This window comes from Rutilus rutilus, assembly GCF_951802725.1.
Source record: "Rutilus rutilus genome assembly, chromosome: 11".
Lineage (NCBI taxonomy): Eukaryota > Metazoa > Chordata > Actinopteri > Cypriniformes > Leuciscidae > Rutilus > Rutilus rutilus.
In genome coordinates, this window is record NC_140216.1 from 15,679,793 (window position 1) to 15,698,784 (window position 18,992).

General features: G+C 38.4%; 1 protein-coding gene across 2 annotated transcripts in view; it reads left to right on the top strand.

Annotated features, from left to right (window-relative positions):
* The window catches only part of LOC311299989 (glutathione hydrolase 1 proenzyme-like), a 63,110-nt gene extending 44,406 nt beyond the window's left edge, over window positions 1–18,704 (top strand). For both annotated transcript variants that reach the window (XM_084424029.1, XM_084424028.1), the window contains exons 12-15: window positions 17,268–17,374; window positions 17,476–17,591; window positions 17,802–17,915; window positions 18,030–18,704. In XM_084424029.1, coding sequence (XP_084280155.1) covers window positions 17,268–17,374; window positions 17,476–17,591; window positions 17,802–17,915; window positions 18,030–18,173 — 481 coding nt within the window. In that variant the 3' untranslated portion in view covers window positions 18,174–18,704. The remainder of the gene's footprint in view (window positions 1–17,267; window positions 17,375–17,475; window positions 17,592–17,801; window positions 17,916–18,029) is intronic.
* Window positions 18,705–18,992: the final 288 nt, after the last annotated feature.

The window sequence follows — 18,992 nt, forward strand, 5'->3', positions numbered from 1 at the left end:
ATTATCCCTGGATAACGTTTGTTTCACTATACGTTCATGTTGTTTACATTATATACACTTACACGCCGATTGCCAACAAAACACAGACATTTGACGTTGCTTACCGCCTGCAATTCTGACTCATGACCGGGATCTTTTATCGCTGGGACCTCTCCATCTTCCAGTTTTAAACGATCTGCAAATCCTGCGTTGAACTTGAAATGGGCCTTATTTATAAAACATTCATCACCGAAATGCCTGGAACAAACAAACACACTTGCACAACTCAGTTGCTGCCCTGTAAAAAACTAAGCTGAACAAGGTTATCTTTCCCTCACAAACAAAAACACATTGATTTTGTGGTCTAAAAACAAAAGGATAGCGCTGACAACGGCTTCCGCAACCCGAACGAAGCACGTTGATGGGCATGCTCTTGCTTTCGTTCTGGTTGATGTGTGCACGTGCTCTTCTGGGATAAGTGCCCATACAAAGAATTCTGGCCTTTATGACGTCTTACAGGGCCATACTCGAAAAAAACTTTACGAAATGAATACGAATCCTGAAGGAGTGTATTTGGCACAGAAATACTCCATCATCCGAATCCAACTCTTTAACAGTAATAGAATAAGTCATAATGCATGAAATAGTATTAGACATCCCCTTTAATTAGATAATTAAGTGATTAATTGGCTGATGATTAACCATTAGTGATGAACACCTGCTGTTAACAAGCATATTCACTGAAGGACTGAGATTACCATTCTGGTGATCAGTGTTTGCTTTAGTTGGGCCCTTGACTCTTAATTTTTAGCTGTAACTGAAAATATGATCAGGCGTTTTTGTTTGTGTTTGGACATAAACCTCATGATCTTGATCACTAAAATCATTTAGAACCTAATCTAGAGTTAGATTTACCCAATTGATTACCCAACTCTTTGATTCCACAACATAAGATCTGGTGTTTTCAATATAATCAGAGGGAATTTTAAAAATGTTTGTTCACCCAAAATTAAAATTCTGTCATCATTTACTCACCCTCATGTCATTCCAAACCCGTAAAACCTTCGTTCATCCTCGGAACACAAATTAAGATATTTTTGATGAAATCCAAGAGCTTTCTGACCCTCCATAGACTGCAAGGTAATTACCAGTTTCTAGGCTCAAAATGGTAAAGACATTGTTGAAATAGTCCATGTGACTACAGTGGTTCAACCTTGATATTATGAAGCGACAAGAATCTTTTTTGTTTAAGGCGAGACACGGCAGGCAAAAACATCGTTTTTTTTTACTGGTCAATTTTGAGATTTTTGGATATCAGACTTGTGTTGAAAAAAAGTCCGAAATACACATTTAGGTCTTTATTTTATTACACTTTGTCTGTTTGCGTCTGTAGATTTCTCATAAATTCAGCAAAAGTTTGCGTTCTAAATCAACATGCTGCTCCGCGATCTCTGCCGTCAGCCTGTCATCACATGCACCGTTAAGGAAGCTCTAGGCTTGTTCGACTTCATGCAGCTCTGCGCAAACCGATTGGCGGCTGACTTGAAGCAGTGCATGCCGGTTAGAAATGTTGTCCGACTTGATACAACGCCGACGCCACGTGACTGTGACGTATGCCATCAAAGTACTGCGAGAGCAATTCGAGAGTAGCCGGAGAACTCAGCCAGCGCAGCTTCTCAAGAGCGGCTGCACTGGGCTGCATGAGCTCTGATGACGACACAGCTGTTCCACGATTGGCCGGATTCACCGCATGACAACGATCACGTGTGTTTCGTGTTTATTCGCACACCTTTAGTTCCTCTAAAGCTCACAAATAAATGTTTTATAACAGTAAACACTCTTTTCATTTAGTTGCGACGTTATATTGTGTCATGTTTATCAAATTAAAACTGATTAAAAAATGTAGACTCCCCTTCATTGATAGCTTATGTTGAACTTTATTCTTGTTCAAACAGACGCTGTATGAAGCAGTACATAAAGTATTGAATGAAAATGTCTCAGAAACATTTGTGTATTATTTGGCAAATATTGCATTTATTTCACTTCAGCTGTGGTAAAGTATGCAAACACCACGTGAGCAGTCACTACGGGAACCAGAAAGTGTCCGACTTCACGTCTCTGTTTGCAGCTCCTCCCCGCCTGCACGCGGCTACTCTCGCCGATCGGTTACATCCAGCCGCAGCCGATGTCGAACACACCTTTTGATCAGCAGTCGGTGGAGAGCAACTGCGCGCGACTGCAGAATCCGACACGTGCGCCTTGCGGTCGCGAGAGTTTTTTGACATACGTCAGCATGACATCAGAGCAAGGCGGACTACTCGCGGCTGTTATTTCTGCTTGCGACTTGTTAATTTGTGCGCACAATCATATTTTTTGTTCTCCAGTTTGGGATTTGAGAGTTCTGCATGTTTACATTTTACGTGCGAGCTTTGTCACGTTGCTCACACTGTTGTAATTCACTTGCGCGCTGTGTTTATGCGCTTGCGCTGTTTTGTCCACCATTTGACGCCATAGAAAACCAATGCAATATGATGACTGTCCAAAAGATGGCACCCACAAGACTGTTTTTAAATGGGGATGGATAAATATTTTTTTGCTTTTAAACAGTGTGTGTGTGTGATTTGGTTGGGTGACAGTTCTAGGTTACAGTTTGACAAGAGTTTACAGTTTGACAAAAGCACAATATTGTGTTTTATTGCGAGTGTACACCAAAATAAGTAAACACTTTGCAGTTTGAATGATGTCCTGTATGAACAAAATGACGCGCCCGCGCCTCTCCCCCCAGTAGTTCCGCATTACATTAATTAATTTGCACGGGAGTTTTATTTATTTTTATACCATGTATTCTCCGTGTATAGGCCTATTCATGCACCGAACCGTGACGCCCGTACCGTTTCGGTCAATACGAATACATGTAACTTCCAACCCCTACTGTCCCTGGCTAAATACAGAAGAAGAAAAAAACACAAACACCTAATTTCTTCTCTTTCATGTCAGTCTCTGACATGTCCATGTTGTAAACACAGTGCAGCACTTCCAGGTTCTACGTCAAACGCCGGCCGACTCCTGCGTCAGCATCACACGCGTGCTGCTCACGTGAACAGTCAGAAGGCTTGTTCGACTTCATGCAGCTCTGCGCAGACCGATCGGCGGCTGACTTGAAGCAGTGCATGCCGGTTAGAAATTTTGTCCGACTTGATCAAGCGGGAAGGAAGTCGACCGGAAGTTGAAGTCGGCCGGGTGCCGACATCTTGTAGCAGAACTTCACCTGCAGTTAGCATCCCATTGACTCCCATTCATTTTGGCGTCACTTTGACAGCGAATAACTTTACATCTGAGGCGTTTAAAGACTCCATTGGTCCATTATTTATTTCTAAAGAAACACGACAATGTATAAAATGCTCCATTACCTTGTAGCTTATGTTATGGCCCTGTAGAAGCAGTTTTAGTAAAAGTAGGCTAACGATTGCGTCATACCTACGCGACTCTCTGTCGCACAGTAGAGAGATTACCGTATGGACAGGAGGAGAAGCTCGCGGGCAATCGGGAGGACGTCGAGGCAAAATGACAATATAATTAATCAGAATACCTAGCAAAAGTTGCTCCTGCTCCAGCTCATGGACACCGCCTACTCACACTCTCCGTCTCTGCAAGTTTCGGAAGGGAATGATTCAGATTTCTCTTGGCACAGCTACTAGAAGACAGACGGGTTGCTCACGTGGTCCGTGTAACGCTTTGCTCGGTTTGAGTCTGCGCGTCAGGAAAGGAAGTGCTAAGAAATCGCTGAAAATGGGCTTCACTTGTCTCAATTGAGTTCCAATGGGGTCGCTGTGTCCATTTCTTTTACTGTCTATGGACTTGATACAGCGCCGACGCCACGTGACTGTGACGTATGCCATCAAAGTACCGCGAGAGCGATTCGAGAGTAGCCGGGGAACTCAGCCAGCGCAGCTTCTCAAGAGCGGCTGCACTGGGCTGCACGAGGGCTGATGACGACACAGCTGTTCCACGATTGGCCGGATTCACTGCATGACAACGATCACGTGTGTGTTTCGTTTATCCGAACACCTTTAGTTCCTCTAACGCTCACAAATCAGTTTTTAAACACTCTTTTCATGTAGTCGCGATTTTATATTGTGTCATGTTTATTAAATTAAAACTGATTAAAAAACGTAGACTCCACTTCATTGATAGTAACTTATGTTGAACTTTATTCTTGTTCAAACAGACGTTGCATGAAGCTGTAGGCCTACATAAAGTATTGAATGAAAATGTCTCTGAAACATTATTTGGCAAAAATTGCATTTATTTCACTTCAGCTGTGGTGAAGTATGCAAACACCACGTGAGCGGTCACTACGGGAACCAGAAAGTGTCCGACTTCACGTCTCCGTTTGCAGCTCCTCCCCGCCTGCACGCGGCTACTCTCGCCGATCGGTTACATCCAGCCGCAGCCGATGTCGAACACACCTAGAGACTGACACGGAAGAGAAGAAATTGTTGAAGTCGTTTTTTTTTTCTTGCGCACAAAAAGTATTCGTCACTTCATAAAATTAAGGTTGAACCACTGTAGTCACTTGGACTATTTTAACGGTGAGATTTAAAGGGTTTCTGTTGTCTGAGTTTTGTGGGTCGCCATTGTGCTGAAGAGTAGAGCCTGTGCTTCAGCAGAAGACAATAGCTGTGTCCCATTGTGAAGGCTGCATCCTTCGAAGGACTGAAGACTTCAAGGATGCAGCCTTGGCTATGCGTCTTCCAAAGGACGCACCATGTAAATCCGTGTATCATTCGTTCAGTCGTTTTTTTATTTAATATTGAAAGTAGAAAAATGAGAAAACAGTTCCTTTTTCGATTTTCATTTTTTCCAAAAAAACGAAAAACAAGAATTCAGCTTCATTTTTCGTTTTTCGTTCTGAGGTAGAAAAATGTATAAACAGCTGGAATATTCGAATTTTACACGTGGGCGGGAATGAAACGCCCCTTTCATTTGATTTGTCAGCCGAAGATCAAACTGTCCCGTCATCAGTTCTTCCTCAGTTCTTCACTGCAGAATAAGAGTCCTCGCGGTGTGATTCCTAACACGTTTTTTGCAACTACATTTCATCTTTTTTTCCCATCAAATAACCAGACTAACATGGCTCGACACAACCCGTACTGGGAAAAACACTAGACAGGGCTTTCTTCTGTGTAGATATAAATTCACCTACGCTTTGCATCAGCTGGGTATGCCTAAATGACGGCTGTTAGCCTACATGGTCGCCCTCGCCCAGTAATTTTTTTTTTAAATAATAAATGAAGATATAAATCAATATAATTAGTTGTAAATTTAATATTTTTAACACTAATACAAAAAGAAAAGAATAATGCATTGACAATATAATATTTCTATATTAACGTAAACGCATGACATTCAGACTGACTATCTAACAACCGGAGAACAGAGAACAACAGAGATATTAAAATACATACTCTTCTGAGTTTTATGATGTAGGCCTTGTGTTTTATTAAAATTTATTAATTTATATCTCAAAGATGTGCGCTTGTACGCAGCGCACCGGGTCATGTTGAGAGGGAAACAAACGCATTTTATTATTAGCCTATTCAGAATCAGAAATAGTGTAAAAGATCGGTAAATAAAATGCAACATTAACATTATAAACACTATTAATAACATATAGGCTATGTCTATGCGTATTTTACTTCCCCTTACTGTAGCCTAGGGGAGAGCGGGGCACAAAGTAACGCTTTTTGACTTTCTCAATTTGTGTAAATCTACTTATGGTTCAGAGTATTTTTTTCCCCACATTAATTTCCCACATGTCTGGTACAATTATGTGTTTTTGTTTTATTAATACAGTGTATACTTTTTTCTTGATATACCCCGAAAGAATGGAAGTGAAATGTGACAACATGCCCCATAGGTGTGTTGCCCCATAACATGTGACAGCTTAAAATGTTATCTGATCTAATAAAAAAAAATATACAAAACAAACTAAAACATTTTCTAAATAAAATACAATTAAAAAACTTTTTCATATAAAATAATGGCAATTTTTAATAATTAAATATAAACTCATTTTTGAGTTTTGACTATGAACACATGAAAACACAGCTATACAAAATAGTTCAAAACAAATAAATAATTAGTAATTTCTGAACATTGACTCTCAGTCTTTATTCACCTTTTTCTCATGTTTTCTCAATAAAATTAATAAAAGTATAGAATATAATAGCATATTTCTAATAGGGGCACATTGTAACGCAGTGTTACAACATGGCCTCGCCTGCACAACTGGGATTTAAACCTGGCTAGTGTCTTCTGCTAGTTAGCGAAACATTAAATAACTATCTCAACTGTTAAATAACATCTTGGAGATTAAAATAATATCAGATTTGTCTTATTTTAAATAAACACAAAAAATAGAGATGAAAAATTAACTTAAGTAAGAAATTTACTTTTGCTATGGTTTAATAAATGTCTATGGATATCTTCCAAAAATAAAATAATTTTGGCGGAATTTTTTTTCTATATAGTGTTGATATGGCAACTTGTAAATACACAAAGCTTCGTCATCCAAGCATGTGCGGAAGTATTTAAAACAAGCGTGTTACAACTAACCCCGCGTTAGGTTGTGCCCCGCGCTCCCCTATGTCAAATCCTTAAATGAATGGTAGGCCTATTCAAAAAACAACAAGAATGAAAAATAAGTAGCCACGTATAATAAAAATATAGCCTAATAGCTTATAAAAATAGCCTATTTTGTCCTTTATTATAATACTGATTCTTGGGAATTTGGATAAAACATGTCCCACGAAGAAAAGTGCTAATTCTGTTGGAAATTAATAACATTTTCATGAATAAAAAGAATCAAGGTTATAATCAGGGGGTCCTTTGCACATATGTAAGGTTATTTTATAGGTTTATTTTTAATTTGTATTAATTTAATGATTATATGCTGGCCCATTGCCTACAAAATCAGTTGTCCTCGGATAGGAGATAATCATTTCAACTTGATTAAAAAAACAAAACGTAATAATTAAATTGAAAAATATCTTTACCACATGAAAGAGTACATAGTAAATATTGTTCAAACCTCACTGTTTGTAGTTTTTAATACATATTACAATTATTTTGTGGTTGCTCAAAATGTGTCCCACATATTCGTCACCACCGTCAGATATTTATAAAAAGCAATAAAATCAGGCAACTACAAGGTCAACTTAATTCCTGGGGACCCCATTTTCAAACCTTCAACTCTTCTGCATGCTTCAAGATCACTCAAGCTCCTGTAAGTTTGCTAATTTCTCTTAGACTTGTTCATATTTTTGGACACTGCTACTGTCACAACCATAACATGTCAACACCGTCTCTTTTGTATAAAAAAATATTAGATTAGATTATGACATAAATGTATACTTTTTAAGAAGAGGTCTGAAGTAGATAGCAACAGAGGGAAAAAAAGATGGCTAATGTGAACAACTCATGCATATCATGTGAAAGAGTAGATTTTGTCACCACCGTTATACGTCACCACCGTCAGGTTTTCTGTCTGACGGTGGTGACGTACAGTCTGACGGTGGTGACAAAAACCTCCAAATGGTCCTCAACGAAGGCTAGAATATAATTGTTGATCACAATAAATACCAATATGGCCTGTAATGTTTCATTAACCTGTTTTATATTTGTATTTATGTAATTCTCCCTATATTTCTTCCATACAGGCCTACACCACATGCTACTATTAAGCAATATAGCACGAGTGAGAGTGAGGATGTTCGTGGATATCCATGAACATCCTCACGAACACGAGTTTCTCTAAACACCTTGGGAGATTCCTTATGGTAGAGAAATGAACATTAAATTCACGGGAAACAGCTCTGCTGGACATTCCTGCAGTCAGCATGCCAATTGCAGGCTCCCTCAAAACTTGCAAAATCTGTTGGAATGTGCTGTGTGATGAAACTGCACATTTTAGAGTGGCCTTTTATTGTGGCCAGCCTAAGGCACACCTGTGCAATAATCATGCTGTCTAATCAGCATCTTGATATGCCACACCTGTGAGGTGGATGGATTATCTCGGCAAAGGAGAAGTGCTCACTAACACAGATTTAGACAGATTTGTGAACAATATTTGAGAGAAATAGGCTTTTTGTGTACATAGAAAAAGTCTGAGATCTTTGAGTTCAGCTCATGAAAAATGGGGGCAAAAACAAAAGTGTTGCGTTTATAATTTTGTTCAGTGTAATTAGACCGGACCTAACTGCGGTATAACCATTGGTAACCTTCCCTCTCTCTCAATTCACTATTATGCCATGTACATTTGGCTTACGTCATTTGGGATGCACATAGTGCACCTACTACCTACCTATATAGCACATACAATATCCCTTGTAGGCTATGCATCTCCCATGACTAAAGCCAAATGAAAATGGCATGACAACATTTAACCAAATCTAACATTCACTGTAATCCCCCCCCCCCCCCCCAATTTCATAGTCATTACTCTAGATCAACTTTGACTTTATGTATTTTAGGAAGTTATGGCTAGGTAGCAGCTATCTGTGGAGGAGAAGAAACAGGGAATATCAAAAGAAGCGGAGAGAGATAATACACAGTGAGGCAGAGTTAAAGCAGAACTCGGCAACTCTAGTAATTTCTTCGCTGATCTTCACTTTTGTTGTCGCGTGTTTTCTCAAAGAGCTCCCCCTACAGCTGTGGGCCGTATATTTCACAACACAGTCGTAAAAAAAACTCACTTGAGGCACCCTCCTCCCCCTTTCTACCACTGCTCATGTGCATATGTTATTATCGTAGCCGGCCAACTTTGTCGTGTGGAGCTATGTCTACCGAGGTGGGTAATACATCATACACAGTATCATATGGCATGTGTTTATGTCAAATTGCCGTAAAGCAGTTCGTGTTTCTCGCTTCTCGTTCTCGCTTCTCATGAGACTTCCAATTTCTATCTTGCCGGGACGGTAGTCCCCAAGTTGCAAGGTTGGTTTTCCGCATGGGAATGCTGCGGGGAGCGGGGAAAGTCACCAATATCACCAGAACAGGTTGTTTAACCATCCAAATTATTTCTAGACAGTTTTATTAAGTTAAAAAAGTTGCCAAGTTCTCCTTTAAAGGAGGAATACCTCAGAACGGAAAGGCAAAGATGGAAGAAGAGGGTGGAGGAAGGGAAGCTAAAAAAATAGCAATGACTTGAATGAAAGGGAAAAGAGAAGTCAGAGAAAGGCTTGGAAACATAGACAAAAAGTATCAAGAGAACGTAAGAGAAAGGGCTCAGGTCACCTAGAATTTCCCCCAAACAGTCAGGTGGATCAGGCCATACTCGATCCAGCTCGGAGTAGGCAGGCTAAATGTTTATCACAGTGCTCAGGATTGTTATTTTTTGGACCAAATAGTTAAATAAAGTTGTTAAGCAAGAAGCCATTGACTTGAGTTGTATACATTTTGGAATTGTATGTTGTAATGAGGCCACTGTCACCACCGTCAGATTAGTGTCACCACCCTCAGTTCTAAAGTCACCACCGTCAGAGGGAGTTTTATTTGTTTTAAATGAATATGCTTACAATATGTTTCTTCAGTGCTGTTGAGTTATTAAAGTAATGGTATCTTTTAATACAAAAAATGTTTGTTAAATAAAAAAACATAACTTTTTCTATTTAGGCTTAAAATGAACATTGTATGATGTTAGATCTTTTAAAGGAGTACACGTGAAACAGTATAAAACATGAAAAAAAGTGAATATTTAACACTTAACAGCAAATATGTGTACTAAGAATGCCAGATAATGATTTAAAAACTCTAAATACATATTAGACCAAATAAAAAAAAAATGATTTGCTTTTTATTGTGTCTGACGGCGTTGACAAAAACAAAGTAATAACTAGAAAAACGCCTATTTTATGAAAAAAATACAAAATGAGGAGGTTGCACCGATATATTGCTGAACAGCCAAGACCTTGGTCAATAATAATATATTTTCAGATTTTGTAATTTTACTAACTTTTTATTTTCAAAATTAAAACCTGTTTTATCCAAATTCCCAAGAATCAGTGATAAACAACATGTAGCCAATTGCTCCTGCTCCAAGCTTATGGACAGCTCATACTCACACTCTCCGTCTCTGCAAGATTCGGAAGGGAATGATTCAGATTTTTATTGGCACAGCTACTAGAAGACAGACGGGTTGCTCACGTGGTCCGTGTAAAGCTTTGCTCGGTTTGAGTCTGCGCGTCAGGAAAGGAAGTGCTAAGAAATCGCTAAAAATGGGCTTCACTTGTCTCAATTGAGTTCCAATGGGGTCGCTGTGTCCATTTCTTTTACTGTCTATGGACGCATTGCTGCCACATAGGCCTAACGTTACATATTATTTTTTCCCCTCAATTTTTTTCGTAATAACGAGATCTTTTGTCGTTAAAACGACATCTTTTCTCGTAATAATGAAATAGTTTATGTCGTTAAAACGACATATTTTCTCATAATAACGAGATGTTATGTCGTTAAAACGACATGTTCTCTTGGCCTTATAAGGACATGTGTCGTCATGTACAAAATATGCCTTTAAAAATATATATATATATATATATATATATATATATATATATATTATATTTTTATATTTTATAGGCCTATAAGTTTTTTTTTTATATAAGATATTATATATAAGATTTATTTTTGTTAAAGGTAGGGTAGGTAATCCTGTTCAGAAACACTTTTTTTTTATACTGGGTGAAATGGTCCTTCCATCCTGATAGTAGTCAATACATTATGTGTTTAGAAAAAGGATTGAAAAAAATCAGACCTCTGTAGCAGCTGCAGGACAGTAAAAACTCTTACCAATCACTGCCATTCGGTGCGAATGTAAAGAACCAATCAGATGCCTTCATGTCTCGTGCCCGCCCCGAGCCCCACTGCGCGCGCTGCCCTGCGTGCACTCATCACATGTCACCGTTCCCGGAAATATTCAGCTCAAAGCACCTGCATATGCAGTCAGCGAAGGCAAAAAAGGCAAAAACTACTTCCTCGGACCCTGCCCGCACTCTTGAACGACCTCCTCTGCTTCGCCCTCAACCCCGGGCCTGTCCTCGAACCGACGATGCGGTACTTGTCTCCGGACTCGGAGTGTACGTTAGTCTTCATTAGAGTCAACAATGTTTTCATCATGGAAACTCTTACATGCAAAACACCGTATAATAGAATCTTACACGAAATTCACCTTCATCACATTCACAGTGTAACTGATGGTAATGGAAAAACGTGTATCAATGCAACCTGTTTTTAGTTTTGCCTTATAAATATAGCTCGTTACCGAATGAAACTTTACCATTATCGATATGCTAGCTTGATAGTGAGTACTAAAAGAAATCTTATTTGTTTATATTCATAGTGATAAAGTTAGGTGTTTCTGTGATTCTGACATGATGTCACTGTATGTACTGCGCTCCTTCCTCTCCACTCGTCTCAGGTAATAAATGCGTCTTGTTCCAGCCTGAGCGTTTGGCGTTGCGCGTTCATGTGTTTTGGGGGCGTGGCTTTGGAAGGAGCTCAGAAGGGAGGGGGTGGAGTGAATGGAAATAATGAGCTGTGTTTATTGCAGATTAAAAGGTCTACAGTCACTCGATTTTTATATTTTCTTTTTCAGAGTACTTACATTTTAATTATGTATTGGTATATAAAGACAGTTTAAACAAATTTGGAATGTTTTTTTTTTTGAAAAATGATTACCTACCCTACCTTTAACGTAGATTTCGCATTGTTTGTTTGTAATTTCTTGTTGACTCAATAACTGCAATTTCAGAGTTGGATCTGTTTGTTTGTGTTTCATATAAAATTATGTAAAACGTCCAACTGTTTACGAATCAAAATCCGGACATACTGTGATGTATGTATGAATTATCATGTAAGACTAAGTTAGTAATGTAATTAGGGTGACCACCATCAAACAAACCAAATGTGGGACGATTATAAGTTTGTGTGGGACAATGTGGGACATGTTACCAACACCAAAACATAACCTGAAACTGTTATATGATGTTTATCTAATTTAATAAAAACATTTGTATTCTGCCTTTCAGCTGATAAAAATTCTTTGTTCTTTAGTTCCTTTCCTTCCAGAAAACACCATTACATCACTATGTAACATAACATGTCTTTTTAAATTCAACATCACTGAGCCCAAAGGCAGCAGGCATCATGCATGCGCATATATATATATATATATATATATATATATATATATATATATATATATAATTTATTATTATTATTATTATATTTTTTAAACAGTTCTGACCAACTCCAACTAAAACTCAACAAAATAAACAATGAACAAATAAAATATAAAACATGAAATTAGATCACTGACAGTCTTATATATTAAGAATATATTAAACCAAAAACGTTCATATTTTTTAGAAAGGATGTGAATTAAAACAACCACAGCAGGCAACAAGTTGATAAATTCTGTTAAATTTAAATTTACCAAATTATCTATTTGTTTTCTGACAGGAAACACATGGAACGAATACACCGCTCCACATTTTGATTGACAGCCGTCACAACCTACTAGTGACCGTGTTTACTCCTTTCCTTTCAACCATTGGATAGGATTTAAAAGACGGCTGTTGTATTTGTACTTCTGACGAAGCGCTGTTAAATATAGGTGAAAAACTACGTGGCATTAGCGGCAAAAATAATCAATAAAACTTACTCTCAGCAATGGTGAGATCTTGCCGGATCCCTACGCAATACGGTATATTGTGGATGACAAGAAGTGGCCAGCAATTGTATGGCCTGATATATAGCCATAATTATCTTATTCAAGCAAGTGTGTATAAGAGAAATGATTAGTGTACAAATCCCTTGATGCATACAACTACGTGCTATGTGGTCATGTGCAGCTCGTCAAATTATGAATAGAAAGAATATAACATACAACTTCCTCCTTCTGTCCCACTCTTCCAATTGCCTAGATTTGGAATTACTTGCAACATGTATAATTTAAATGAGCAGAAAAACAACAGATAGACCTGCATGTAAATAAATTAAGCAACAACTCCTTGGTATTTTGACTTATCGACAACACCACCACTATGCTATAGCCTAAACCCTTTACTCCAGTACGAAGACCGCGAGTCTTTCTGCCTCCCGGTTGCGTGCGCAAGCAGTGATGACGTCGCCGAGAAATCCATGTATAGGCCGCTAATGCCGAGTTCAGACTGCACGATTTTAGCCCCGATTTTGGCTCGCCGACAGGTTTTGAGAAATCGCCGACAAATGCCTGAAATCACAGGCAAATCGGTGCTCGTTCACGCGAGTGACAATCACGCAGTATGAATGAGCAAAGACGTGATCTGAGAGAATCGCAGACGAGTCGCAGACGCCCGTGAGATATTTGGCATGCTAAATATCTGGACCTGTCGGCGATTCAAAATCCTGCTGTGTGAAAAGTGTTCTGACTGAAAACTACATCGGCGATGACCGAAACCAATGAGAGAGCAAGATACAGAGCAGCGGGGAGTTCGGGGAGGAGTTATAGGCCACAATAGTATTTTAATAGATATATTTACAATTATATCAAACAGAAACAAAGCACAAACATTTGCTTGACCAGCAGCAACAGCAGCACATTGCAAAATTATTTATTTACCCCCAACTCTCTTTGCAGAACACACAGTCCTTGGTCCCCTTGTCTTCCCAGCCATTTCCTCATGCATAATATGTTTTTTTTTTTTTTCTCTCCTTTCCGCTGCAAATCAGTGCACAGACAATTTGGATAATGGGCTATCATTTTTAATAACAATTTCAGTCTCGCGCGAGAACTGCGGTCTTACGCACGCGGGATTTTGCGCTATTTCCTTATCACTTCTCGCTGTGTTTGGTTGCGAAACGTAGTTTGCGGACCAGACAGAAGTTGTCGGCGATTCTTCCTCCTGAAAGTCATGCAGTGTGAAACCTCTTATCGCCGATGCATCGTACAGTGTGAACACACCAGCAACTGAATGTTACCCCAGATAGTCACGCAGTGTGAAAAGAACAGTGACCCGACTACTTTGAAAATCGTGCAGTCTGAACTCGGCTTAAGTGTCCATTTATGTATCCTTCCTTTCACGGGGAAACGAAGGGCGCATTTGGCGTCGCTTTTGAATCAGGGTAGCCTTCGTCGCGGCGCGATGACGCAACCGTCCTTCGAATACGGCCTTCGGAGGATGCAGAATTAGGCTTGTTTGAGATGAGCAAAATCTGCGCAGAACCGATCACCGGTGATCAGCAGGAGATGCATGCCGGTTAGAAATAGGTGTGTTCGACATCGGCTGCGGCTGGATGTATCCGATCGGCGAGAGTAGCCGCGTGCAGGCGGGGAGGAGCTGCAAACGGAGATGTGAAGTCGGACACTTTCTGGTTCCCGTAGTGACCGCTCACGTGGTGTTTGCATACTTTACCACAGCTGAAGTGAAATAAATGCAATATTTGCCAAATAATGTTTCAGAGACATTTTCATTCAATACTTTATGTATGTCCTGCTTCACACAGCGTCTGTTTGAACAAGAATAAAGTTCAACATAAGCTACTATCAATGAAGTGGAGTCTACGTTTTTTAATCAGTTTTACTTTGATAAACATGACACAATATAACATCACAACTACATGAAAAGAGTGTTTACTGTTATAAAAAACTGATTTGTGCGCTTTAGAGGAACTAAAGGTGTTTGAATAAACACGCAACACATGTGATCGTTGTCATGCAATGGATTTGGCCAATCGTGGAACAGCTGTGTCGTCATCAGAGCTCCTGCAGCCCAGTGCAGTCGCTCTTGAGAAGCTGCGCTGGCTGAGTTCTCCGGCTACTCTCGAATCGCTCTCGCGATACTTTGATGGCATACGTCACAGTCACGTGGCGTCGGCGCTGGATCAAGTCGGACAAAATTTCTAACCGGCATGCACTGCTTCAAGTCAGCCGCCGATCGGTCTGCACAGAGCTGCATGAAGTCGAACAAGCCTAATGTGTCCGAGTACGGTCTGCCTTGCTCTGATGTCATGCTGACGTATGTCAAAAATCTCTCGCGATCGCAAGGCGCACGTGTCGGATTCTGCAGTCGAGCGCAGTTGCTCTCCACCGACTGCGCTGATCAAAAGCACGATGGGAAACGACTTGCTGACGACACAGCTTAATGCTCATTGGTTTAAACAACTGTGATGTATTGTTCTCTTTTAAAATGTTTGATTTTAAAACTCTAATATCAGGTTTTATGTGTATATGTTATGTGTGAATATTCCCAAACTATCTGACAGTGCGATCTCTTTGGGTTATGCAATTTAATTTAAAAAAAAAAATAAATAAATAAAAACACGTCTGTATTTAAGAAAAAATTATTGATAAACATGTATTTGGAATGGAATTAAATAACAAGTACTTTGGGTATCTTCTTCATTTTATTTATTTTCATATAAAAGCAACAGAACTTGAATTACATCAGAGAATGTCTAATATGGCGAGAAGTTTCACTCTCACTACACTTCCGGCTTCTGAACTGGTTGCAGTTCCACTCTGATTCCATATGAGGGCGCTCACAGGACGAGTGCAGAATGAATGGAGGTCAATGGCGGTATACCCCTCAAAATCCACTTTTCTCAGGATATAATTTTTTGTCTAGTAATTTGAATGTTGTATTCGAAAGGAGATGCAAAGAAATTACACATTGCTGGGTGTTAGATTTTTTAGAGTCACTTATTTGCTTTAAAAAAGTCTTTCAAAATGTCAATGACGTCAGAATGCTGACGTCATTAGCAGAATGCTAGCGTGTCATGGGCAACAACAACTCAACCTGTAAGAAATCAAAACGACATAAGTACTCGTTCATTCAACTTTCGACCTAAAACCCATGTTGAACTTGCAAAATCTACAATCACATCTGAGATTTCTCAACGGCAATCGGGTGAGGGAGACAAATTTAGCCGTCTAGCCCCATTGACTCCCATTCATTTTGCACTCATGGCGAGCGCCCCCAGTGGAACTCTGGTGGTACTACAACCAAAATTCGGTACAATAGGGCTTAATAGGGAGTGGACAGGCTCTCCGTAGACGGGCTCTGATTACATCCAGTTTATTAGCAACAATGTGCACGAGCGTGAATCCCGCGATATCCATCTTTGATCTCGCAGGTGTCAGATCCACTACGAGAAGAGAGATCTGTCCGGCTTGCCTGCGCTTTTTTCACTCCTCCTCTCACTGCAGCCGCCTACTCTCGGCTACATTTCAGGCGAGGCAAGGCGCATCTCAAACAAGCCTATTGAATTGGGACAGCCTTCATCGAGCCGCGTGACGCAATCGGCCTTCAAATGCGACCTTCCAAGGATGCAGCCTTTGAATTGGGACGTCCTTCGTCGCGCCACTGTGACGCAATCGGCCTTCAAATACGGCCAATCTGCCTTCAAATACGACCTGCAGCCTTCACATTGGGACACAGCTCATGAATACTAATGATTTGCTGCATGTTGTTTTATTTAAAAGGCAATAACTGTATTGCAGTCATTTCCATTAATTATTTTGGTAATTTTTTATTTATTCAATTAAGTTTCAGACACATACAAAGTAATTGCAGTTTAATAAATACAAATAAATGCAATCTCGTGAGCTTAGAATTATAAGGTTCTATCTCCACTTTTGGTCGAAATTGAGTTTTGACATAATCTGATCCATTAGGTGTTTATTAATGCCTGTGTGGTGTTATTTTTGTAAAAAAATATTTTGTTAGTAGTTATTAATCAAATAAAAAGGTTCCATCTCTCCATTGCCAGCTGGGATGTAAAAACTTTGATGCTCAATATCTCAGAACTACCCTAAACGGAGATAGAACCTTATAATTCTAAGCTCACGATCTATCATTTTCCCAACACACTTTTGTATGTTTTTATATTAGAAACTTACAACTTTAAGTAAAACATCCAAGGCAATCGTTTTCCTCATGTTTTCTAAGTACACTCAACTAATTCACTTTTACAGTGTAAATATATTGTACATTTTTCAATATATGAAAGCGTCAATTCCTTACATATTATTCAATATATTGTAATATATTAAAGCTATATGCAATATATTCATCCATATATTATTCAGTATATTTACACCACTTAATATATTGATCATAAATATATGGAAATATATTTTCATTCCGTAAGGGAGAGGAGGGCAATATTTCAGCCAAACCATGTTCTCTGAAACCTCCTTTAATAATTTTATAAATAATATGTTATAATGTATTTTTTTGTGTTCTCAGCTTTGGCTCTAAGGTGATGTCCCGCTCAACAGGCATTATATTTAATAACCAGATGAAGGATTTCACTGATTTTAAATTTGAAAAGAGTCACAATCTAATTAAACCAGGTAAAAAAAAAAAAAAAACATATGCCATTTATTTTATTAGCTACAATAATAAATTATACCACCTATAAAATATTGCATAATGCGTATTTGTTTTTGACAAGGTAAAAGGCCACTTTCATCAATGTCTCCCACAATAATATTGGACAAACACAGCAGACAAGTAAAAATGGTTGTTGGAGCTTCAGGTGGGACACAAATCACAACCGCAGTTGCTCAGGTAACAAAAAATACCTTAACAGATCACAGAAGAATTGCTTAAAAATGATAAAATTCATTACAGATCTACAGCACACATCAATTGTCAATACTATGAAATTGACCTTGTTTAGGCATACTTTAGGTTATGTGCTTCAGTAATATATTTGTTGTGATGGGAAATGCATTTGTTGAAATTTACATTTTTCTTTGCCTGTGTTCCTCGTCTCAGGTGATCCTGAACTACATGTTCTTTGACTATGATGTTCAGAAAGCTGTTAATGAACCTAGAGTTCACAATCAGTTTAATCCCAACACAACATGTGTAGAAGGTGGCTTTGATGAGGTAGAATTCTTATGGAAGTTTAATATAAGATGTATTCTTATAATCATATTCACAAAGTTAGCAAAGTGATAATTATTCAAATTTTTCCTCTGTGTTGTATTTTTGTGAATGCAGAATGTAACTGATGGCTTGAGGCTGAAGAATCACATCATAAATAAAACGGCTTCAGTAGGAAAGGTCCAGGCAGTTGTACGAGAGGAGAACAAAATCTGTGCTGCATCTGACCCCAGGAAAGGTGGATATCCTGATGGATACTGAGTGTTTGACCCAGCCAAATTAAAACTTCTTTCCAGGGACAGCTCTGAGGTTTTTTAATGAGAGGTGCAATAGTCCTGAGGTGCTAATGTAATGAAAATGCATATATTCATAAACAACATATTCACACAACACCTACATTTTGTTTTCTTCATTTGTCAGTATTGCTGCACATCTAATGTGTCTAAAAAGCAGTTGTCTGGATTTTAAAACAGATACAGTGACAAGATAAAATGGTGGGGGAGGTACACTGATGATATTCTTTTGATATGGGGTGGTTCTTATGAAGAACTGTTACAATTTTATGATCACTTGAATAATAATGATAGGAATGTAAAATTGTGCATGGAACATTCCAAAACAACCATTCACTTTTTAGATCTAACCATTTCTAATGGTAAGGATGGGAAGCTCCAAAAGTTACAGCTGCTTCATTAAACAAAGACAAGAATGTATTAAAAGTAGTACTACAAATGTAAAACTGAACTTAAATGATAGCAAAATATGATTTTAAATAAAGGTAATTGATAAGACAAAGTACTTTTCTTCTTCTTCTTTTAGACAGTACTTTCATTATTTAAGTTTGAATGTTGTATATTTAATATGTATAAAGATAGGCTATATATTTAATAAATACAATATGATTACATAGGCATTTCTTTCTGTATGTATATATTTAATTATTTAATAAACATGTACACTCATTCATAAATTATATTTATACATGTAAAAATTCATAATTTATATATTATATTTATAATAGGCTATATGCTGCGTGTCATCCGCACCAATAAAAAAAAAAAAAAAAAAAAAAAAAAAAAC